General features: G+C 42.2%; 1 protein-coding gene across 2 annotated transcripts in view; it reads right to left on the minus strand.

Annotated features, from left to right (window-relative positions):
- Window positions 1-3,872: 3,872 nt before the first annotated feature.
- The window catches only part of Prune2 (prune homolog 2 with BCH domain), a 195,805-nt gene continuing 180,347 nt past the window's right edge, over window positions 3,873-19,330 (minus strand). For both annotated transcript variants that reach the window (XM_055613838.1, XM_055613839.1), the window contains 4 exons: window positions 18,792-18,890; window positions 15,384-15,422; window positions 11,309-11,356; window positions 3,873-6,373 (listed from right to left, as the gene is read on the minus strand). In XM_055613838.1, coding sequence (XP_055469813.1) covers window positions 6,343-6,373; window positions 11,309-11,356; window positions 15,384-15,422; window positions 18,792-18,890 — 217 coding nt within the window. In that variant the 3' untranslated portion in view covers window positions 3,873-6,342. The remainder of the gene's footprint in view (window positions 6,374-11,308; window positions 11,357-15,383; window positions 15,423-18,791; window positions 18,891-19,330) is intronic.

Consider the following 19,330-nt stretch of genomic DNA (forward strand, 5'->3'; position numbering starts at 1 on the left):
CATAATTAAAACTAATAAAAACAAGCCTTAAATAAGAAATCTAAAAGCAAAAAGCAAACAGGGCAGAGATAAGGGTTTGGAAGAAGCATGGCAGGGCTGTAGTATTATGGCTGACTTAGCTAGCTTCCTATTGTGGTTAAACACCATGACCAAGAGCAATGTTGAGGAAAGGGTTTATTTTACTTTCACTTCCACATCACAGTTCATCCCTGAAGGAAGTGAGGACAGAAACTCAAGGCAAGAACCTGGACACAGGAACTGAAACAGAAATCATGGAGGAGTGTGGCTTACTGGCTGGCTCATTCTGGCTGGCTCAGCCTGTTCTCTTGTACAGGACCACTAGCCTAGGGGAGGCACCACCCCGAGTGAGCAATGATCAGTAAGGAAAAAGCACCACAAACTTTCGCAATCCAGTAGAGCCTTTTCTGAAATGAATTTCTCTCTTCTCAAATGACACCAGCTTATGTCAAGTTGATATAAAACTCACCACTACAATGGCTATCAGAGTTTAAAATGAAACAAAACAAACTTGTTTGTTTGGAAGAGGAGTTGAAAAAGAAATGAGATGCATGCATGGTTGGCAGAAACCAAAGATGGACCTAGCAGTGGGCTTGGCCTATCACAGAAGCCTATCACAGAAGAGCTCGGACAGTGGAGAGGTGAAGAAAAAGGGTGGGGTGGGGTAGAGGGATGGGAGGCAGAGAGACCAGATTTTTTTTTAATGCTTTCTCTGTATTAAGACCTGAGTTGGGCATTTGATTCCAATTTAACCATTACATAAATGTGAAGGATGAATCTTTGATCTACATTTTTAAAAAATGGACAAAATGAGGCTCTCAGAAGTTAAGCAACTTGTTCAAAGCAATACAAACTAGTAAGTAGAACCAAGATTTAAATCCCCATGTGTATGACCTCAAAGACAGTGAGAGGGTAGAGAAACGGCATCATCAAGATAGGGCAGACAGTTTAACCTTTTCCCTCAAACCCTGAGAGGAAAAATGATAGTTTGCTGTCAAGACTGACACCAGGGTGCACATAATCTGAAGAAATGTGTCTGCTGAATTCCTGGGAAAGCAAAGGAGAAAACTGGGCAAATACATCCACTAACAGGTGAGAGGGAGCAGGAGTCCAAGGAAGCTGCAGAACGCTTGAGGGTACGACAAACATACTTTTCAGGCAGCTGTAACAATCCCCACTTCCTGGTTTGTGTACCTTATGTGACACTCTCCCACTGAGTGGACTGGGTCTATGGACTTGTCTGTGATAAAAAAATAGAACAGCTTAGAAAATATCACTTCTGAAATGAATGACATTATTTTTTTTTTTTAAAAAAAAAAAAGGTGCCTCTATCTTGCTTGCCTCTGCTTCTTCCTCTCAATAAGGTGTCCATGTTGGACCGATCCACAAGGCAAAGACCTGAGGGCTTCTGCTTACAGGCAGCATGAATGAGGGCCTCAGTCCAACAGCCACCAATAAAGTTAATCCTGCCCCAAGCCAGGCAGGTGAGCTTGGGAATGGATTCTGCTCCGGTGAAATCTTAACAAAGACTTGTTAGACACCCAGACCAACCTTTAGATTGTACTTGTAGGAGAACCCAGCTAATCTGTGCTTACCTTTCTGACCCTCAGACACTGAAATCAGTATGTGTTGCTTCAGGGTGCTAGGTCATGGAATAGACTACATTTTCAATATTTGAGAACTCCACTGTTGTAAATTCATTTGCTAAAATTTATTTATATTGCCCAAATCAATACTCATGGCACTTTCATGGTCATTTAGGATATGTGCAGAGTAGAGGCAAATTTGCATCACCTGAGATAGAAACCTCAGCTGAGGCTGAACAGGTGGGGTTATGCCTTCACCTCAGCTTGGGTACACAAGCGTCTTTTCCTATGTTTTACTTTTGTCCCTTTTGATAATTTCTCTATTTAAGGTAATTCCCACGTGTAGTGATGAATGCTGCTTAATATTTTTAAATGCATGAGGGCTATGATGTGTCTTCTTCTGTCGTTGTGTTGTTTTGGTGCTAGGGACCAGATTCAGGATCTGTGTTTGCTGAGCACATGCCATACAGAGCTCCAGCTCTGTCACATGTCTTCTGGAGAGATTGCATGTGCAGGAGAGCTTTGCTCTGGCATGGGAAATGTTCAAGCTCTTGGCCACAGGCTCAGTCAAAACACATATTAAATAGGTGTTTTTAAACAGACACATAATACACAGACACACACACATTGGGGACAATGTATACACATTAAAAGAATTAATCTTTAAAGAAAGTTATTTTGGGTCAATGTGAATAAAACTATCTAGGAAGATTAGTCCTGTAAAGTATCTCCCAAAGCACAGTGAGGATCAATGCTTCACTGGCTGAATTAAAAACTCCATGGCTGCCTACAATGATGAAATCAGGGCGGCTCTTGGCAAGGCCTATGCACACTGACACAGCTCACTCAGTGAAATGGCACAGGAGACAGTGCAAGGGGGAACAGCCCTTTGGAGACCCAGACGGCCTAAGCACAGTTTTTCCATGACCTCCCCTGAAGGGCCTGGCATGGAAGGCTGAAAGCTTGAGTTGTCTTCATTTATAAAGTTTTTAAACTTCATTCCATAAGGCTCCTTCTTTATTTGGGATATAATTTAGGCTCCCCCTTTTACCCCTCATCACTCCGAAGAGTGTGCTAAGTCCTTGGAAACATGTGGGTTTGCATAATGCCTATCTTTGTTTAGCTTGTGTGTGTGTGCTGGAAAATGTTGAGGTGTCTTGTTCTGTTGTTTTACCTTTCCACCCCTGCCCTGTGATGTAAGTGCTCCTCTGAATGTGTGGCTTGCTGCCCCTCAGGGCCGTGCCACGTCAAACACTGTGTACCCACCTCACTCCACCCAGTCTACTCCCATCCCCACCACCTTAGGCTACAGCAGCAAGGTGACGGTCCACGGTGTCGCAGTCTGGTATTCTTTTGTCTGTGATTACTTCTGCCTCATCTTTGCTTCTTTCCCTCCTCAATCCTTCTGTCGGCCAGAACTCATCCTTAGGTCCTGAGAACGCTAAAATCGTCACTTTTTGTTAATGTTTTGTTTATTCAGTGCTGTGACCACCGGTGAGTGATGCTGTGCTGGGTGTATGTGGCACTGGGGATTGAACCCAAGGCTTTGCGCATGCTAGGCAAGCCCTCTGCTAGCTGAGACACATCCCTAGCCTTCCACAACTATTTATTTAGTTAAAAAAAAAAAAGTATAATCATGGTTTCCAACTCTGGCTTTGCCTAAAGGCTATGAAAGTTCAAGAAACAAACAAAAATTCCAGAACCCAAACAGGGAAACAAAGACAACCGAGGTTAAGATGACAGCTCCCTCCCCCTCCAGGAGTGTGTGTGTGTGTGTGTCTGTGTGCATGTCTGTGTGTATGTGATGGTATGTGTGTGTATGGTGTATGTATGTTTGTGTATATGTGACTATATGTGTATGTATGCAAGAGAGAGACACACACAGAGAGAGAGAAGAGAGAGAAAGAAAGAGAGTTTTTCTGGGGAGCAAACACAGAACCTTGTTCACTCTAAGAGCATGTTTTACCACTGAACTAACCCCAAGCCCCAACTACATTTTAATTTTAAAATAAAAATGTTATGAAAAGACAAGTGACAGAAAAAGGCACAATAAAGCAACCATGAAATGAGGGGAAACTATCAAAGAGTAAATGATACATTTTAAAATTACAGTGCAAAAATTCCAAGACTTGGAGGGTAAAACTAGAAAGAGAATCATATAGTTTAGATGTCCAGGAAAGTCAAAGTATATGGAGTTTGCCTGTGGCAAGGGCCAAGCATATCATGTTCATGGTAAGGGAAGCCGAGCTGAAAAAGGAAACCACAATGTGTGGAATCTATTTTTATTTTTGAGTTACACAGCAAGGGTAGATAGATATATTGAGTTCTTACATATTTTAATATTTTTAACCCATACTTTCCAGGTAGAATTTCTCTGTTTGCCAAAACAAGTCTAATATATACTTTAATCTGAGCAATCCAATGCATGTAGAAAACTCTTGCGATATATAAAAGGTTAATTTGTGCACACCTAGATATTCCTAAAGTTAGCAGACTACTGGGCATTGTGATAAGACAAGGGTCGTGCAGAACCATAAAGGAATCCTCAAAATTACATCCTAAGGACGGAGGCTATGGGGAGTGACCTCTTTGCTCATCAGTATGCCCTAGGGAGGAACCTTATATAACACTGTATGGCTTCAATAGGAACTTTGGGGTCTTCCTCCACCTCCAGTTGTCCTCCCTCTTCAACACCCATCTTCTGTGAAGAGTTTTCTTCCATCCCTTAGTCAAAAGCCAGCTCAATAGTAGCTGCTGCTTAGTGAAAACACTGCTTCCATCCCAACAACCCCTTGATGTTCCCTTAACTACAAATCTACAGGAAAAAAGTGCAAAGCAGTTCCTGGCAGTCCAGACCAAAGCCAGAATGCCCTGGATGCAGGTGCTAGAGCCGAGTGATGTGAGAGTTACATCTACCTGTTTATGGGCTATGTTTCCAGGAGTAGCTAGAAGCCTAATTCACTTGATGAATATGGCAGCTTTTCTCTAGCACGTGCAATTAACATAACTTGTTTGTTTGTTTGTTTGTTTAAAGATAGTAAGAGAGCATATGCCTGAATATTGGAATGATTTTACAGCCCATAGGATATTCCAAACCACATCATTTAATTGAAAATGATCACAGTAAATTTACTGCGTCATGTCACCTGTGTCATCTTAACAAACACAGACTCAAAGAAAACGCGAATGGTGGGATTGTCGCCATATCTAGTCGGTTGTGAAAAGCACTCGATTTCTGCAGTTCCATGTCTACAGATTTGCTGAGCGGAACTCTGAGGTCCTCGTGACTTCATAGGTTCAATGTGGATATGATGGAGTTAATATGTTAAGCAGGTGAGCAAATCCGAGTATGGGGTAACTATGCTCATGTCATGGTGTTTGGGGGTGAGCTTCCAAAGTCCTAGCTGGAAGCCTAGTAAGGACACAGGCACCCCTGTCCTCCCAGTTGGTGAAAACATTCAAATAAATACGAAAAGTGCAGAAACCAGGGTGGGAATGGGGTATTTGGTATCGTAGGGGTCAGCACAATTTTTATTTTTTTCCTCCTGTAAAGATAGTGTTTTGGCTTTGTGGAGAACTGTCTGCTGTCATTCTTCAGTTCTGGTGGGTAAGGAAGGTGTGAAAGAGGCCTCGGACAGCAGGACAGCATGAGAACAAAGTTTGGCTCAGTGTTTTCACTAGTATTCTATTTTGGGTTAGTAATATCTGTAAGATTGTGTAATATGGTTAAGTATTACTTTTTTCAACCGTAAGTATTGAAACCACTTTTTCTTGTAGTGGTGCCCTAGCTTCAGCATAACTTGCCAACCTCTGCCAGAGATCCACAGATTAGAAATTGCACTGGCAGTTTAAGGCGTATATAAAAAACAAGAAACAACCTATTTTGTAAAGGCTGGTACATACTTGCATTTGGTTTTAAACATCTTACAGCAGAATGCTTTTGCAATGCATCTGAGTGTTAATTTTGGATGATTCAGTGTTAACCAAATAATTTTTGAGTGGGCCACCTTGGAGTTGGCACTTTCAGTGTAAAGGTTTGAGCCTGTTTTGTGGCCTCAAGCATAGTTGGCTATTGAAAACTTGACGTTCATCTTAAGTTTCACAATACGAAGTTCCTCAAAGATCATTAGGGAAATGATGTCCTGAAGGAGCAATTTACACACGTTAAAGTAAAGCTTACAGGAGTTAGAAAACTTGGGATTCTTTTGAAAAACTAGAAGATGACTTAAGTGGACAGGAAGGGAGCAATTGCCTTAGCTGATGAGGATTTCATATCTGTTTGTCTGTCCTATTCAGACTCAGCATTTCATAGACTTCTAGAGAGCTGTGTTCCTGGAACAAGGCAAGTCCTTTGCATCTTAAATCTAGAGCAAGCTCTGTAGGGAAATTCAGTCTACGGAAATGTATCCACAGCTGTCTAACAGCAGAATTAGGCTATTCTTTTGGTAAACACCAGTCTAAGGAACCAAGTCCCAGTGCACCAAGGGTTAGCATAATATTAAAGTGGAAGGTCCTATTTTCTTGCTAAGGTTCAACTAAAACCGTTGAGGCACATAATTGGCAAAATAGGAAAATACACAACATTTCATAAAATACATTAACAGTAAACAAATTCTCTTCCCATCTTTCCCCCTTTGGAAATTTCCAATGGCACCAAGTGGTGCAGAGTGGAGATGACACCATCCAGGTTGCTTGCAGAACCATGAGGCGGAGAATGATCCCTCTTCCAGCCGGCCGGCTAGGGCTTTTCTTTCAGCTTCATGTCAATACTGGGTTGAAGAGGGCAGGTGAGAGAAAACACAGTAAATGAGGAGCATTCAAAAATAATTCGGGTGCTAAATTGCTCAATTCCTATTTTGCCAGAAAGGCAAAGAGGATGGACATCAGAAGAAGAGAAAAGAGAGAACAAGTCAGGAGACTGACACAGAGGACCTCTGAAAGGCTCTGCCCTGCAGACTATCAATGAAGATGCTGAGATTTATGGGCAACCTTTGGGCAGAGTGTGGGGAATCTTGGGAAACAAGTGGGAAACAGTAAGATCTGGAGAGGACAGGAACTCCACAAGGAGAGCAACAGAACCAAAAAAATCTGAGCACAGGGGTCTTTACTGAGACTGATACTCCAACCAAGGACTGTGCACAGATATAGCCCATGGCAGTTCAGTATCCAAGTGGGTTCCATTGTAATAGGAACAGGGACTGTCTCTGACATGAACTGATTGGCCTGCTCTTTAATTACCTCCCCCTGAGGGGGAAGCAGCCTTATCAGGCCACAGAAGAAGACAACAGAGGCACTCCTGATGAGACCTAATTGACTAGGATCAGAAGGAAGGAAAAGAAGTCCTCCCCTATCAGTGGACTTGGGGAGGGGCATGCAGAGGGTGGAGGAAGGGAGGGATTGGGACGGGAGGAGGAAGGGAACCACAGGGGGGGATACAAAGTGAATAAAGTGTAATTAATAAAGAATTAAAAAAAAATAATTCAGGTGTCACTCATTTGTATCTTCCTTCAAATAACTTAAAGAAATTGCCTAAGATTTTTTTTATGCTAGAACAACATCCCCCAGTTGTTAAGTTTTTCTAGAAAATATTGACCCTGGGGGCTGGAGAGATGGCTCAGTGGTTAAGGTCACTGACTGCACTTCCAGAGGTCCTCAATTCCCAGAACCCACGTGGTAATTCACAACTGTTTGTAATTCCGGTCCCAGGGAATTTGGTGCCCTCTTCTAGCCTCTGTGGGTACCAGGCAGGCACATAGTGCACAGACGTACAGGCAGGCAGAAGACCCACACACACATAAACAAACAAACAAATAAATAAAATTTAAAAATAAAAAAACAGACTCTGCTTCTTTTTTTACAAAGTTGCATCTGGAAGCATTTTATACCTTTTCACAAGGACCCAGGAAGGAAAGGTTCACAGAAAGCCTCAAATCAGATGAAGACCATCACTATGCCTTCCTGTTTCTAGTGAATCACTTTTCTTCCTTGTGATTCTCGGGTTTTTGGTGTCCACTTGACTGGAGAGATGGTATAGCACATTTGTGGGTGTGTTTGAGAATACATCTGCCATGGGAGACTGGACTGAGGCCCATTTTGCACGAGAGTGGCAGTGTCGACCAGACTGGGTGCTGGTTGGCATGGCACGTGGAAGAAGCCGGATGGGACTTGCTCTCTGTTCACACTGCCCTATCCTGGCTAGGAGTCTTTTACCCTGCAGTTGCTTGTGGACCTCAGACTCCAGGTTCTCTGCCCTTTGAGCCTGGGCGCACACCAGGAGCCTTCTGGAGGGCCTTCATCCTGGAACTGGGTCTGCGTACTGGTCTCGGGGGGTCTAAGCAGCAACTTGCTATCCGGGATCTCCTAGCTCCTCTGCAACGTGGAATAAGCATTCATTCTCTTTGAGTTGCATGGGTCTCTCCTCCAGCTTTTAAGGAACATCATACAACTGTCTTGTTACATCCATGACACAGAAAGGGAACTAGAGTGAACAGTCAGAGAACTCCAGTCACGATAAAGGGAGGAACAAATAATTTGAAAGCCGTGTGTTAGGAAGTCTGGATTTCTCGCCACTCTTATGAGCCATCAGTGGCTCCTGGGGTGGATTTTCCCGTGGCCCATGGGGCAAAGCACATCCCTTCTAGTAACTTTGCAGACGAAGCCACGTGTGACCTAGACCACTTGTCCATCTAGGGTGTACTAGTGAAGAGTTTTCCCTTTGGAATTCTCTCAGGAGCTTCAGCACTGCGTCGCCGTGCTCCCTTGAGCCCATTGTCCATCATCCACACCCTCCCAGGTCCCATTTCTGGACTGTGTCCCATTGAGATAGATTGGCACAGTCTATCTCACAACTAGTAAAGGAAGAGGTCTAACTTAGCAATAACATTCTCTCTTAAGGAGTTTGGAGAGTCTGCTGTGACAGATGTGAGAAAGGGGCAGCTCGGGAGGGGCAGACACGGGGGTAAGTTGTTCTTGTGCCTTCAAGGATCTGACTTATCTGCCGGACTTTCCTTGGGCAGCGTCTTTTTTTGTCTACTAGACTCCCATTCCTGTTTCTAACATGTTTTTACAAAGCAGGTCATTAAAAAAAAATTGCATTTTCTTCTAAGATGTTCTTAAATGCACTCAGAAGTCAGTTTGAGGTCTGAGTTGGTAACTGAAATTTTATTCTTTCTCCCATGGAGTTGACTCAGTTTTCTCCTGAAAACACAAGGGTATTCCCTAATCTCAAACTTCTTAAAGTGGATAGTCACTGTGTTTTGCAATCTGGGCCTTTGGCAAATACCTGACCCGACACACTAGAACATACACCTCAGCACTTTTTGTTGATGTTGTTCTGACTCCCCTGTAAAACTTTTTGGGGTTTAAATCATTGCTTTGATTTTTGGTAACCAAACAGACAACTTCCTGATAAGCTGGCACAGGAAACGACTCTGCTTTTGAAACAACAGCTACCTTGTGTGGTTAATGAAGGCGCTGTCAGTGCTTCTAATTCATCTTCACCACGCACAGCCATTGATCACATAATTTAAACAAAGTAAATAGAAACAGTCCTGCTTTAACTTTGTGATATGAATGAATAAAATCCTAACCTAAAGCAAGGGAGAAAAGCACTGAAGGTAATTTCCTAACTGTCCCTTTTGAGAATGAAACTGATGGCAACTTTTGACCAGAACTGAATGTAGATGGGGGGGGGGGGTGTTCTTCCTGCCTGGGAAGATGAGCTTAGCTGTCCATAGCTGAGTTGATCCTCTACAAGAAGGACCTACCATTCAGTGACAGGGTCATCTCACTTCTTGCATGTACTAAATAAGATTCCTTACAAGGTGTGTGGCAATCCTGTTTAAGAGTAGTTAAAAATATTCATCTTTATGGAAGAGGCAGGCATAATGTTCCTTCTCTCTGAGGAGAATGGGAGGCCACTATAGGACCCTTGCGTATCTCATTTCACTTCATTCTTAGCTGGACAAAGCCCCCTTGAAGGGGCCTGGGCCGATTTGCTGTCAATCCATCCAGGCCTAGCTACAGGTGTAAAATGCTTCCATGTAAGATTCTTCCACATCCCCAGAAGCCAGGAGAAGGTAAACAAAGCCCTTGATGCTAAGCAAGCAAAGAAACCAGGTCCCCATCTGGGGCCTCATCCTGCTGGTTAGGGAGACGACTTGACTGGTTGGAGCTCAGGAAAGACAGGGATGAAGAAAAGGGAAGCTTCTAGAGGCTATGTTCTTCTAAGAACAGGAAGTAATATCAACAGTTGGCAGCACCCCTCCTCTCCTCCCTCCCACCCAGCCCCGGAAGGACCTATACAGGAGTAGACGTGTCACCCTCTATAGCAACCCCAAAGCCCTCTCGCCAGTGAGGAACAGACAAACAGGGCCGGCAGAGGAGTGGGTAAACCCCCAGATGTAGCAGCAATAGGCAAGTGGTGGGCAAGCTGACCCATGGGTGCTGTTTGGTGTTCAAGGGGCATTGCTTCACAATGGGAGGGAATACTCTATGTTTGGAAAGGTGTATTAACAATGTCCTGAGACACTGAGATACATTTGCTTTGCAAAAGGTTTGCTTGAAGCACCTGGCACTGTCATCGTAAAGGGTTGGACAAGAGTGCCCTTTAGGAAAAAGCTACATGATTAGGAAGGCTCCCTTACAACATTTGTCCTGCCCTTTGTTCCTTTTTTGTTGTTGCTGTTGAGACTTAGTGTTTTGTCCCCAAACTTCCTTTAAGCTGTAAGTTCAACAAGGCAGCTGCAGACACTGAGCTGATTTCCCAGCTTCTCTTTGGACCTGGAGGGGACAGTGACAAGGGAGATGTATTTGAGTTGATCTTGCTTGCCTTTCTTGGTCCCTGGGAAAAAGAACAATCTGAATTTCTCTGCCACTCAAATTAGGATCCTCTTGCTGGATGCCAAAACTGATGTGGCAAGTCCCATGTGAACAACTTCTGTCCTTTCTTAGATGAGTAGCAGAAACCATTTCAGTACAGACCACCTCTCTGATTTGAAAGCCATGAACTCTAGGTCTGCAAGGTCAGGATTCAAATTCTACCTTGAGGCTTTATTTATTTATTTATGTTAAGTGGCTGCAAAACATTGGCTAGTCACGTACTTTATTTATTTACAGTTCCCTTTCCTCTTCTGTAAAATGTCCTCATAAGCTTATTCTAGGATGATTATCAAGCACTGAGTGTGACTTCTTACAGAGTCTGACATAGGCTAAGAACTCTATGCAAGTCCAATTTCTATTTTTGACAGGACAGCAATATCCAACTATATAATTCCGAGGTCCCAAGCAGGCTCAGCTGCCTCTTAGAATTTACAAAGCAAATGTATTTCTCTGTCATCTACCAAAATATTAAATCCATATGGGAGGTTCAGCTTTTCCTAACTGCAACAGGTGATGTAATTCTGAAAGCAGAGTTGCATTCCTTTCGCCTCAATGTTCGTACAACTTGTCCCCAAATTCATTTTCTCATTTTTGGAGCAGAAAAGTGGAAAGTTAGGTAAAGCGTTCAGTTGTCCTTTGCGGCAATTGCTAAGACAACAGTGGCTGGCAAACGTGTCTGTAAAACAGTTGTTTCGGGAACAGAGCCCATGAAATCTGAACATCTTAACAGGTTTACCCAGTCCTGGATTCATTCGCTTCCCTTTGAGTTCAGCCATACAATACTACATGTAACCATATAGCAGTTATTGATGGTGAATTCTTACTCCTTGTCCATGGAAGTCATTTCTGGATCATTGTAAAGGCAGCTAGTCCTGAGTGCAAGAAATAAACAAACAAACACACAAGCAGAAAGGAGTTAATATTCTCTCACTCTTACTGCCATGTTAGCATCATTGGCTGGGGCATTTGAAACTGTTTAATGTGGTACCATTTGCTATTCTTATTATCCCAAATATATACCAGAACAAATGATGCTATTTTGGCATCAGGTCTGAGATATAGTCATTACTCAAGATACAGAAATATTAAAAGATAATAATAATAGTAACGACAAAACCTCAAATACCTCCAGTGGTTATCTATCCAAGCCACTTTTTCCTGCTTTTCAAAGCTGTTCTTATGCAGGGAACATAAATATTGAAAAAAAAAATTATGTAGCTCAAATAATATAAATATTTTAGACATAAAGGGAAACCTTTTAAACATCTGAATTTTGTTTAGACACAACACAGTCAGCCTTCTGTGTTCACAAGAATGAGGATTTTCCAATGTATGGAAAGAAAAGACTGCCCGGGTCGGCTCTGCTTGATGCTGGTGTAGGAGAGGGACAGGACACTCACCAATCCTGGGCGCTGGCAGTGCTCAGGTGCACTTGTGAATTCTAATACCACCTAAGCAAGACAGGTCCAGGAAGAGAAGCGTAGCCATATAAAGTAACGAAATCAAAGCCTTCAATGGGGCGCATGTCTGTGTAACTTAGCTGTTCATGATATCCATATCTGTGTGATAACTATGCTAACAGACTCCAAAATCTCCTTATATCAATTCTTAATATCTAGCACACTTCAGCTTTTACTTTTTTCTTCTCTGGTAAGTTAAAACAAAACAAACAAAAAAAAATGGGAAGAGTGGTTTAAAAGAGTATATTTTTATTTTTAAAATATGTGTGTGAATGTTATGCTCACATGTATGGATCTGCACTGCATGTGTTCCTGGTGCCTGGAGAGGTCAGGAGGGGAAGTTGGATACCCCTGAGCTGCCATATGGCTTGGGGCACACAAACCAGGTCCTCCCAAAGAGCACGTACTCTTGACTGCAGAGCCATCACTCCAGTCGAACTAATCCCTTTTAAATGCAAGAGTTCCTTTTCCATTGAGATTAATTGAACAAGCAAATTTATCCATTTTCATGAGGGCCTGTGGCTAGTTCAGCATTTTTCTAAAATTATCAGGTGGCTGTTTCCCTCGATGAAGATTGCCCCCTCCCTTCCTTTCTCCCTTCCTCACCCTGCTGGTGGTCTGGAACTTTTATGGACAAAATTTGGCAACTCTAATGAATAAGGGCAGTGAGCTAGCAAAAGCCGGGGGAGCTGGAACAGAATCAAGAAAGGGCAATCTTCCAAGTCCAGCCTTTCTGCTTTTTAACTTTGGGTGATCTCTTAAAAGAAAACAGCAGTTTGAAGACATTTTAGTGCTGTCACCCAAAAGGCAGCATATGGATTCTTCCTCATTCGCAAACTAAGAGTGGGTTTGTGTATAGTATAGACCCCTTAAAAGTATGTCCTTCCTCTGTGTGGATCTAAGGTTCCAAAGAAAGCTGTCGGGCTGAGCCATCTCAGTGGTGGTCAGTGAGGGTCAGGTGTGTTGTGCACAGGGAAGGAAGAGGTTTTCAAATGCTGTGGGAATGGAAGAATGGAACAGCTGGGAAGGCTCTGTTCTTTGATAGAGTACATATCTGACTCAGGTGAAAGCCAGTGCGAAGCTTTCTAACAAAGCCACACGGACAGTCATGGCATCTATTAAGAGAAAAACAAACAAACAAACAAACAAACAAAAAAAAAACAAAAACAAAAAACAACTTGGGGATAGCTAGCTTCCAATGTTGGATAAGCAGGGATCATTTTTTTTTTTTTTTTTTTTTTTTTTTGAGCTAACACTCATACAGAGTCTGAACCAGGATTTAGGGGCTGCATCCAAGGCTAAACCACAGTTAAAGAGGTACAATGGGCACAAAAATGGTTGGATTTTGAGGCATTCCAAGCCTCTTTGGGAGCAGGTGTGGTGGTGCACGCCTTTAATCCCAGCACTTGGGAGGGAAAGGAGAGTGGGTATCTGAGTTTGATGCCAGCCTGGTCTAAAAAGCAAGTTCTAGGCCAGTGAAGGCTACAATAGTGAGATGATGTCTCAAAACAACAAGAAGAAAAAGGAAAATACTAAAAACCTACCCCATGTGGGGTCAACAGAGCTCAATTTCTTTTGTTGACATACACTCAAATGTGCAAAGACACTTTTAATTTCACCATCTAAAGGAATAGGATCAATGGGTTGTATTTTTCTGGCAAATGGCTTATCCAACGAGTCTCCATCAAGACTGCTATCTAATGATTTTAATTCAGGCATTTTTTAATATAAAAGAATCAAATTTTAGGCAAATAATTCTGTAGGTTACCTGCAACAAACCAATATACAGGCAAAAAAAAAAAAAAAAAAAAAGTATAAATGGTTGTTTTAATGAGGAACTGACATTTGCAGCCACATAGGAAAAGTTCATTGTTTAGTGTTTATTTAGAATTGGCAACTGCCTTGGACATTTTTCAGGCTTTTTGCTTTTGTTGTAAAAAAAAAAAAAAAAAACTAATAATATGAGAAACATTTAAAATGCTGAAGAAGCTTAATGTACTTAATATGGCAGCCCCTTTCTGAATAGCAGTTGTACCTGTTTAACATAATGTCAGGATATTTCTTGGTGGCCTTGGAAATGAACAAAGCAAATGACTGGGGGTTCTGTCTAGTCAGCTGTTGGCCAACATTCCAGGGCTGTCTCTCAGTACCACAGGGGCAGAGGTTAACGTGTAGATTTTATGTCCTGAAGTGAGGTAACCACCTTTGTCCGGTGGAAAAGATAATCTGTTGTTAGTTTATTGCCCTACTGAACATTAAACAACTTGATATCTGAGCCAGCTATCTCATCTAAACAGCCGTTTTGTAAACTCCCTATGCCTGAAATCTGCAATTGTACGTTCTGCAGATTCAGTTACAAGCAGTCGAACATGCTCTGAAAAACACTAAATGGAAAATTAGAGGAATAACTCGTTCATAGGTCTTAAGTAACTTCTGCCATGGTTTGTTACCAACTGTGAATGACAGGTATGTCTGTGCACAAAACATAGTGGAGTCAGGGCCTGGAACTGTGGATGGTTTCAGATATCCATGTGATGCCTTGGGACAAGGGAAGAACTGACTTTCATGGGTATGTATGCAGCTTAAATTCTCTTCAAGTACATGGGAACTCTTTTCCTGGCTCCCTCACTAAATAATTCATCAAATAACACCATTTGGTATGGGGTTATTTTATGTTTTTCATGATAGCATATTTTTGCCCTTTTCAGGATCATGCTTCAAGAAGACTGGGCAATCACCACCCTATCAAAATAACTTGGAAATAACTCTGAGTTAAATGATATTGCTTAAAAAACTAAAGCACACGTTTGTTTATTTTTACGATTATTTTATGTGTATGGGTGTTTTGTTTGTGTGTCCGTGTGCTATATGCATAGAATGCCTGAAAAGGCTGGGAGAGGGTCTGGGATCCCTAAGACCTGGAGTTACAGACAGTTGTAAGCCGTCCTGCGGGAATAGAACCCTGGTCCTCAGGAAGAGCAGCCACTACTCATAGAGGTTGAGCCAAACTCAAGAGTGTTACTTAAATCTTGGAAGGCTGTAAAACTAGTTCTACACATTTTTTTTTTTTTTCAAATTTTAACTTGCTGCTGTTTCCCCTCATGATAACGAACAGGGGTGGTTCTGTTGCATCAGTCCATGTAAAGGCCAGACAGACACCACCCTCCATGTAACGTCTGTGATGTGTTTTCTGTGGATATTCAGCATTTCAGATACATTAAAAAAATAAAAATAAACAGTGGCAAATGCTTTCCTCAGGATCACAAGATTCTGGGGGGAAATAGATTATAATAAAAAACGTCAGTGACTACATTGATGGGGGAAGAGGGGATTTTCAAGGTTATTGTCGGGGTGCGATAATATGCATGCAGATTCTCCCCATCATTCCCGAACTGCAAGCCAACATCACACCAGCCTCAAAACGAAAACCAAGTCTTACTTAGCCGCTTCTGATGCCTCCCTCAGTTCTTCATCCAGTCTGCACGAGCAAAAATCATTGATGGAGGAAAGGAAGAAACAAACAAACAAACAAACAAAAGCAAGCAGAGCATGAGCGTCTCCCTCAAAGCAGGGCTAAATGTAAGGGGTGTAAAATCTCCTTTTCTTTTTTTTCTCAGTGTCTCTGGGCACAATGAGACAGACTCAGTTGAACATGGTGCCATTCCTTCCTGCTGAGCAGTCGTGTGTGTTTGCTTTGAGAATCCCTTCATAAAGGGGATACAGATGCTGCAAGGGGTTGAGAAACATGCCAGCTAAATAAAGCTCAGAACATCCACATCAATGTGCTGGGTATAAAAAAAAGTTAGCTCACAGCCTGGGCCAAGTCAGGAGCATATCTGGTTTAGTAGGTTTCGGTTGCAAATCAGGTTGACCTCAACAGCGTTAGACACAGGACAAAGACTTTGAGGACGATACAAAGGACGGATGCAACAGACTCTTCCTCTGGCAGCATGTTGAGGTCACCCACAAATACAACACTGGAGTACACACACAAGGGGTCCAGCGTGAATTCGCATCCCACACAATTTTTACCTCACACTTCTCTTAAAAGATCTCTCTTCATCGTACCTTACAAGATAAGAAACGGACGCCATGAGGACAGTGAGGAACGGTGGGAAAGTGATAGGTAAATGCACTCAACGGTCAGAACAAGAGAGAAAACGCTTACCCAGACAACGACGGGCCTTGGAGAGAAAACTTATTCTTGTTAGGTACAGTGATCAACTTACAGTTTATAAATACATAGTCAATCCTCATCATTTGCAGACTCCGTATTTGCAAATTTGCCTGTCCACTAAGACATCTGAAATTTCCAGAATCGATGTACAGTGCTTTTGGCCACGTGTGGACATGGACAAGGTAACAAAAGTTCAAGTTGCCCCTTTGTGCACAGGATCAGCAGAAATCAAGCAGGATGAGGCCGTGCCACACGTCCGGTCTCATTTAGTCTCTTTAGTGAAAGTTCCTCTCGTTTTTGTGCTTTTGGCTGGTGACTGGGCTATTTGAAATAGGGTCAAGCGTGCTACCAAACATTGCCTCCTATTTGTAGGCACAAGAAAGCCAGTGCACTTCACACAGAATGTATGTGGTCCATGGCCTTGAATGAACAATTTTGGTTTGTTTTGCTTGTTTGTTTGAGACAGGGTCTTTCTGTGTAGCCCAGGCTGCCCTCAGACTCTAGATCCTTATGTTTCAGTCTCCTGAGTGCTGTAATTACAACACACCTAGCTGAGCACAATGGTAGTGAGTCAACAATATGTGTGTGTATACACTAAGAAGCTTTCTCAAACAGAGACACACATAATCTAAGGTTATGTGCTGATCGGTGATGAGAAACCAAGGTTACATACAGATGCGTGATGAAGAAAACCAAGGTTATATACAGGTGGGTGCTGAAAAACACGCCAAGGTTGTACGCTGGCAGGTAATAAAAAACCAGAAGTTATAAACTGATAGGTGATGCAAACACTGCCAACAGAGGCAGACAAGGTCCCAGCCCTGTTTTTCTCTGAGGAAAAACAGCTCAGTGTTCAAAGCATCTGGCCTTAGGATTGGCTGGGATCAGATGCTTTGAATGTTATTCAGTAAAAGAAGATAGTTATGGCTGTGTCAATTTGGAAATTGCACAATGTGAAAATGAAGCAATGACGACTAGTAAAAGAAAGGGCAGAAAAGACACCCTGCAATGTGTCAGAAGGACAGGAGGGAACACGGATGAAGTGGGGAGTGGGGAGGGCCCATGGTGCTAGCTTCTTCCTCCAGAAAACAAATACTTCTAAATGGAACTTTTCCTCTTGAAGCAACTTTTCCAACGGCCCCCAAAGCCCATCCTCTTTGCATTCTGTTGTTTCTGCCACACCATGGAAGTCCCACTGTTTTGTTTTTGTTTTCTGGGAAATGGCACCTGTCAGTGCTCACTCCTTTAGGAAGACAGAATGTCCTTGTCATCTTTTTCAAAGGTACAGGAAGTGGTCGACAAATGAGGAGAATGGGAGATAGAAGCTCATCAGGCAGTTTTGGGGCAGACTGAAGGACTGGTTAGGATCTCATTAACACTGCTAGGCTCAGCTGAGCCACCTGACTCCTGTGTCAGGGCCTGATTTAGCTGATGGAGGGAAACCAATTGCATTTACTTTTTGAGCTCTTGGGCCTAGGGCGACACTTGAGAAAAGATGAAGAGCCTGCTAGAAAAGCATGTGGACGTTTGGGGACAGGCTAACCTGGATTTGAACTCTAGTCCCATCCCTATCTGGTTCCTACTCCTACTGATATTCTGGTTCCTACTCCTGTTTCCATAAGTAATTTCTTACTAACTTACCTCCCTGGCATCTGTGAAATGGGGTTTGATAGAAGTTACGTGAGCTACACAAACACTGCTCTACTATGACCCACAGTAAATGGTCATGTAAACAAGAAGACCTCAACTTCCATGACTGTGCTATTGAGACATTTTGAAGGCCTCATCAAAGGCCTCTTTTGCCATCTATTTTCTGGAGGGAGATGCACATTTGTCTTTTTTTTTTAGGGCTCATGATCGAGTCCCTTTCAAGTCTAACAAAACAAGAACAGGTTAATCATACATCTACATAGAGAGACAAAAGCAGGATGCACAAGGAATAATGGTTCTTTGCAACAATATACCAGATAAGAATGTCCATTCTCTAACATCTCTGTCTTCATATTCCAGTTCCAAGTACTCTGAGTTAACTTTATTACTACTTTCAGATATAATCTTGACACCACAGTACATGAGCTTTCCACCCACAGGCTGCCTCCTTGGCTGGTTCTGAGCAAGAAAACTATTTCTCACCCCCAACCAACTCCTAAAAAAAAAAAAAAAAAAAAAAAAAAAAAAAAGGCTCTCTTTCTAATCTTCCACCATAAGGACAAGGTAGGAATTTTGGAAAAATAGTCTTTTAAAAATATATTTCTGGGGTTATGTAGATGAATTACTTAATAAAAAAATCCAAATAACGGGAAGACCTCAATGTCAAGTAGAGGACATAAGTGTTCTAGTTAATATTAAATGCATGCTGTCTCCAGAGTAGAAGAAAACAAAGGAACACGTCAGTAGTTAATCTTGGCTGGAAAATGTGATCGAAATGTATTGCATGAAATAATTTTTTTAAAAAGTCAATAATCATTACAAGCTGTGTGAAAGAGATGTGAAAGAATAGCAGTTCATAGGTTAGAGCAAACGTTTTCTTTTTTAGATAATACTTAATATTTCCTTTAAAAGTAAGATGCCATTTCCCATCATTCTGGAAGGGAATGTGTTCCCCCACCCCAAGCCCGATTCTCCAGTGTGTGTTATTTCTCACCAACGTTCCAAAGCCCTCAGACTTACTTGATGATGCTCTCTGGAATGTGGATGCAATCCATTGGGATCAGCCCACTGAGCTCAGATAAACTAGTAACATATTTGATTTTACTGCTGAACTTTGAGCTGAAAAAAAAAGAAGAAGAAGAAGAAGAAGAGCTTCCCATCATGAATTGCTACGTTTCCCTCCTAAAGCCCTTGTCTCTTCCCAAAGACCTTCTTGAGGCTCTTTTTACATTATTGTCAGTGGGGATGAAACCCAGATCTCACAAACCCCTGACCCAGCATGCTTGCTGGACAGAAAGGGTAACACTATCTCAGCCATTACTGTGGGACAGGCACTGTTTTATTCAGTTTTTTAAATATATTTTTAAAGAAGATCATACATGAGCACTGCATCTCCATGATCCCTATCCCTCCTTCTCCACCCAACTCTTCCCTCTCCCTCCTAAATTCACCATCTTTTCTTCATTATTGTTATATGCTATACATCATACTTGCCTATATATAACTAACTATATGTAACTATATGTAGCTCTGTCAATTAGAAACAGTAGGAATTGCCA

This window comes from Psammomys obesus, unplaced genomic scaffold, assembly GCF_907164565.1.
Source record: "Psammomys obesus unplaced genomic scaffold, mPsaObe1.curated_primary_1811, whole genome shotgun sequence".
NCBI lineage: Eukaryota > Metazoa > Chordata > Mammalia > Rodentia > Muridae > Psammomys > Psammomys obesus.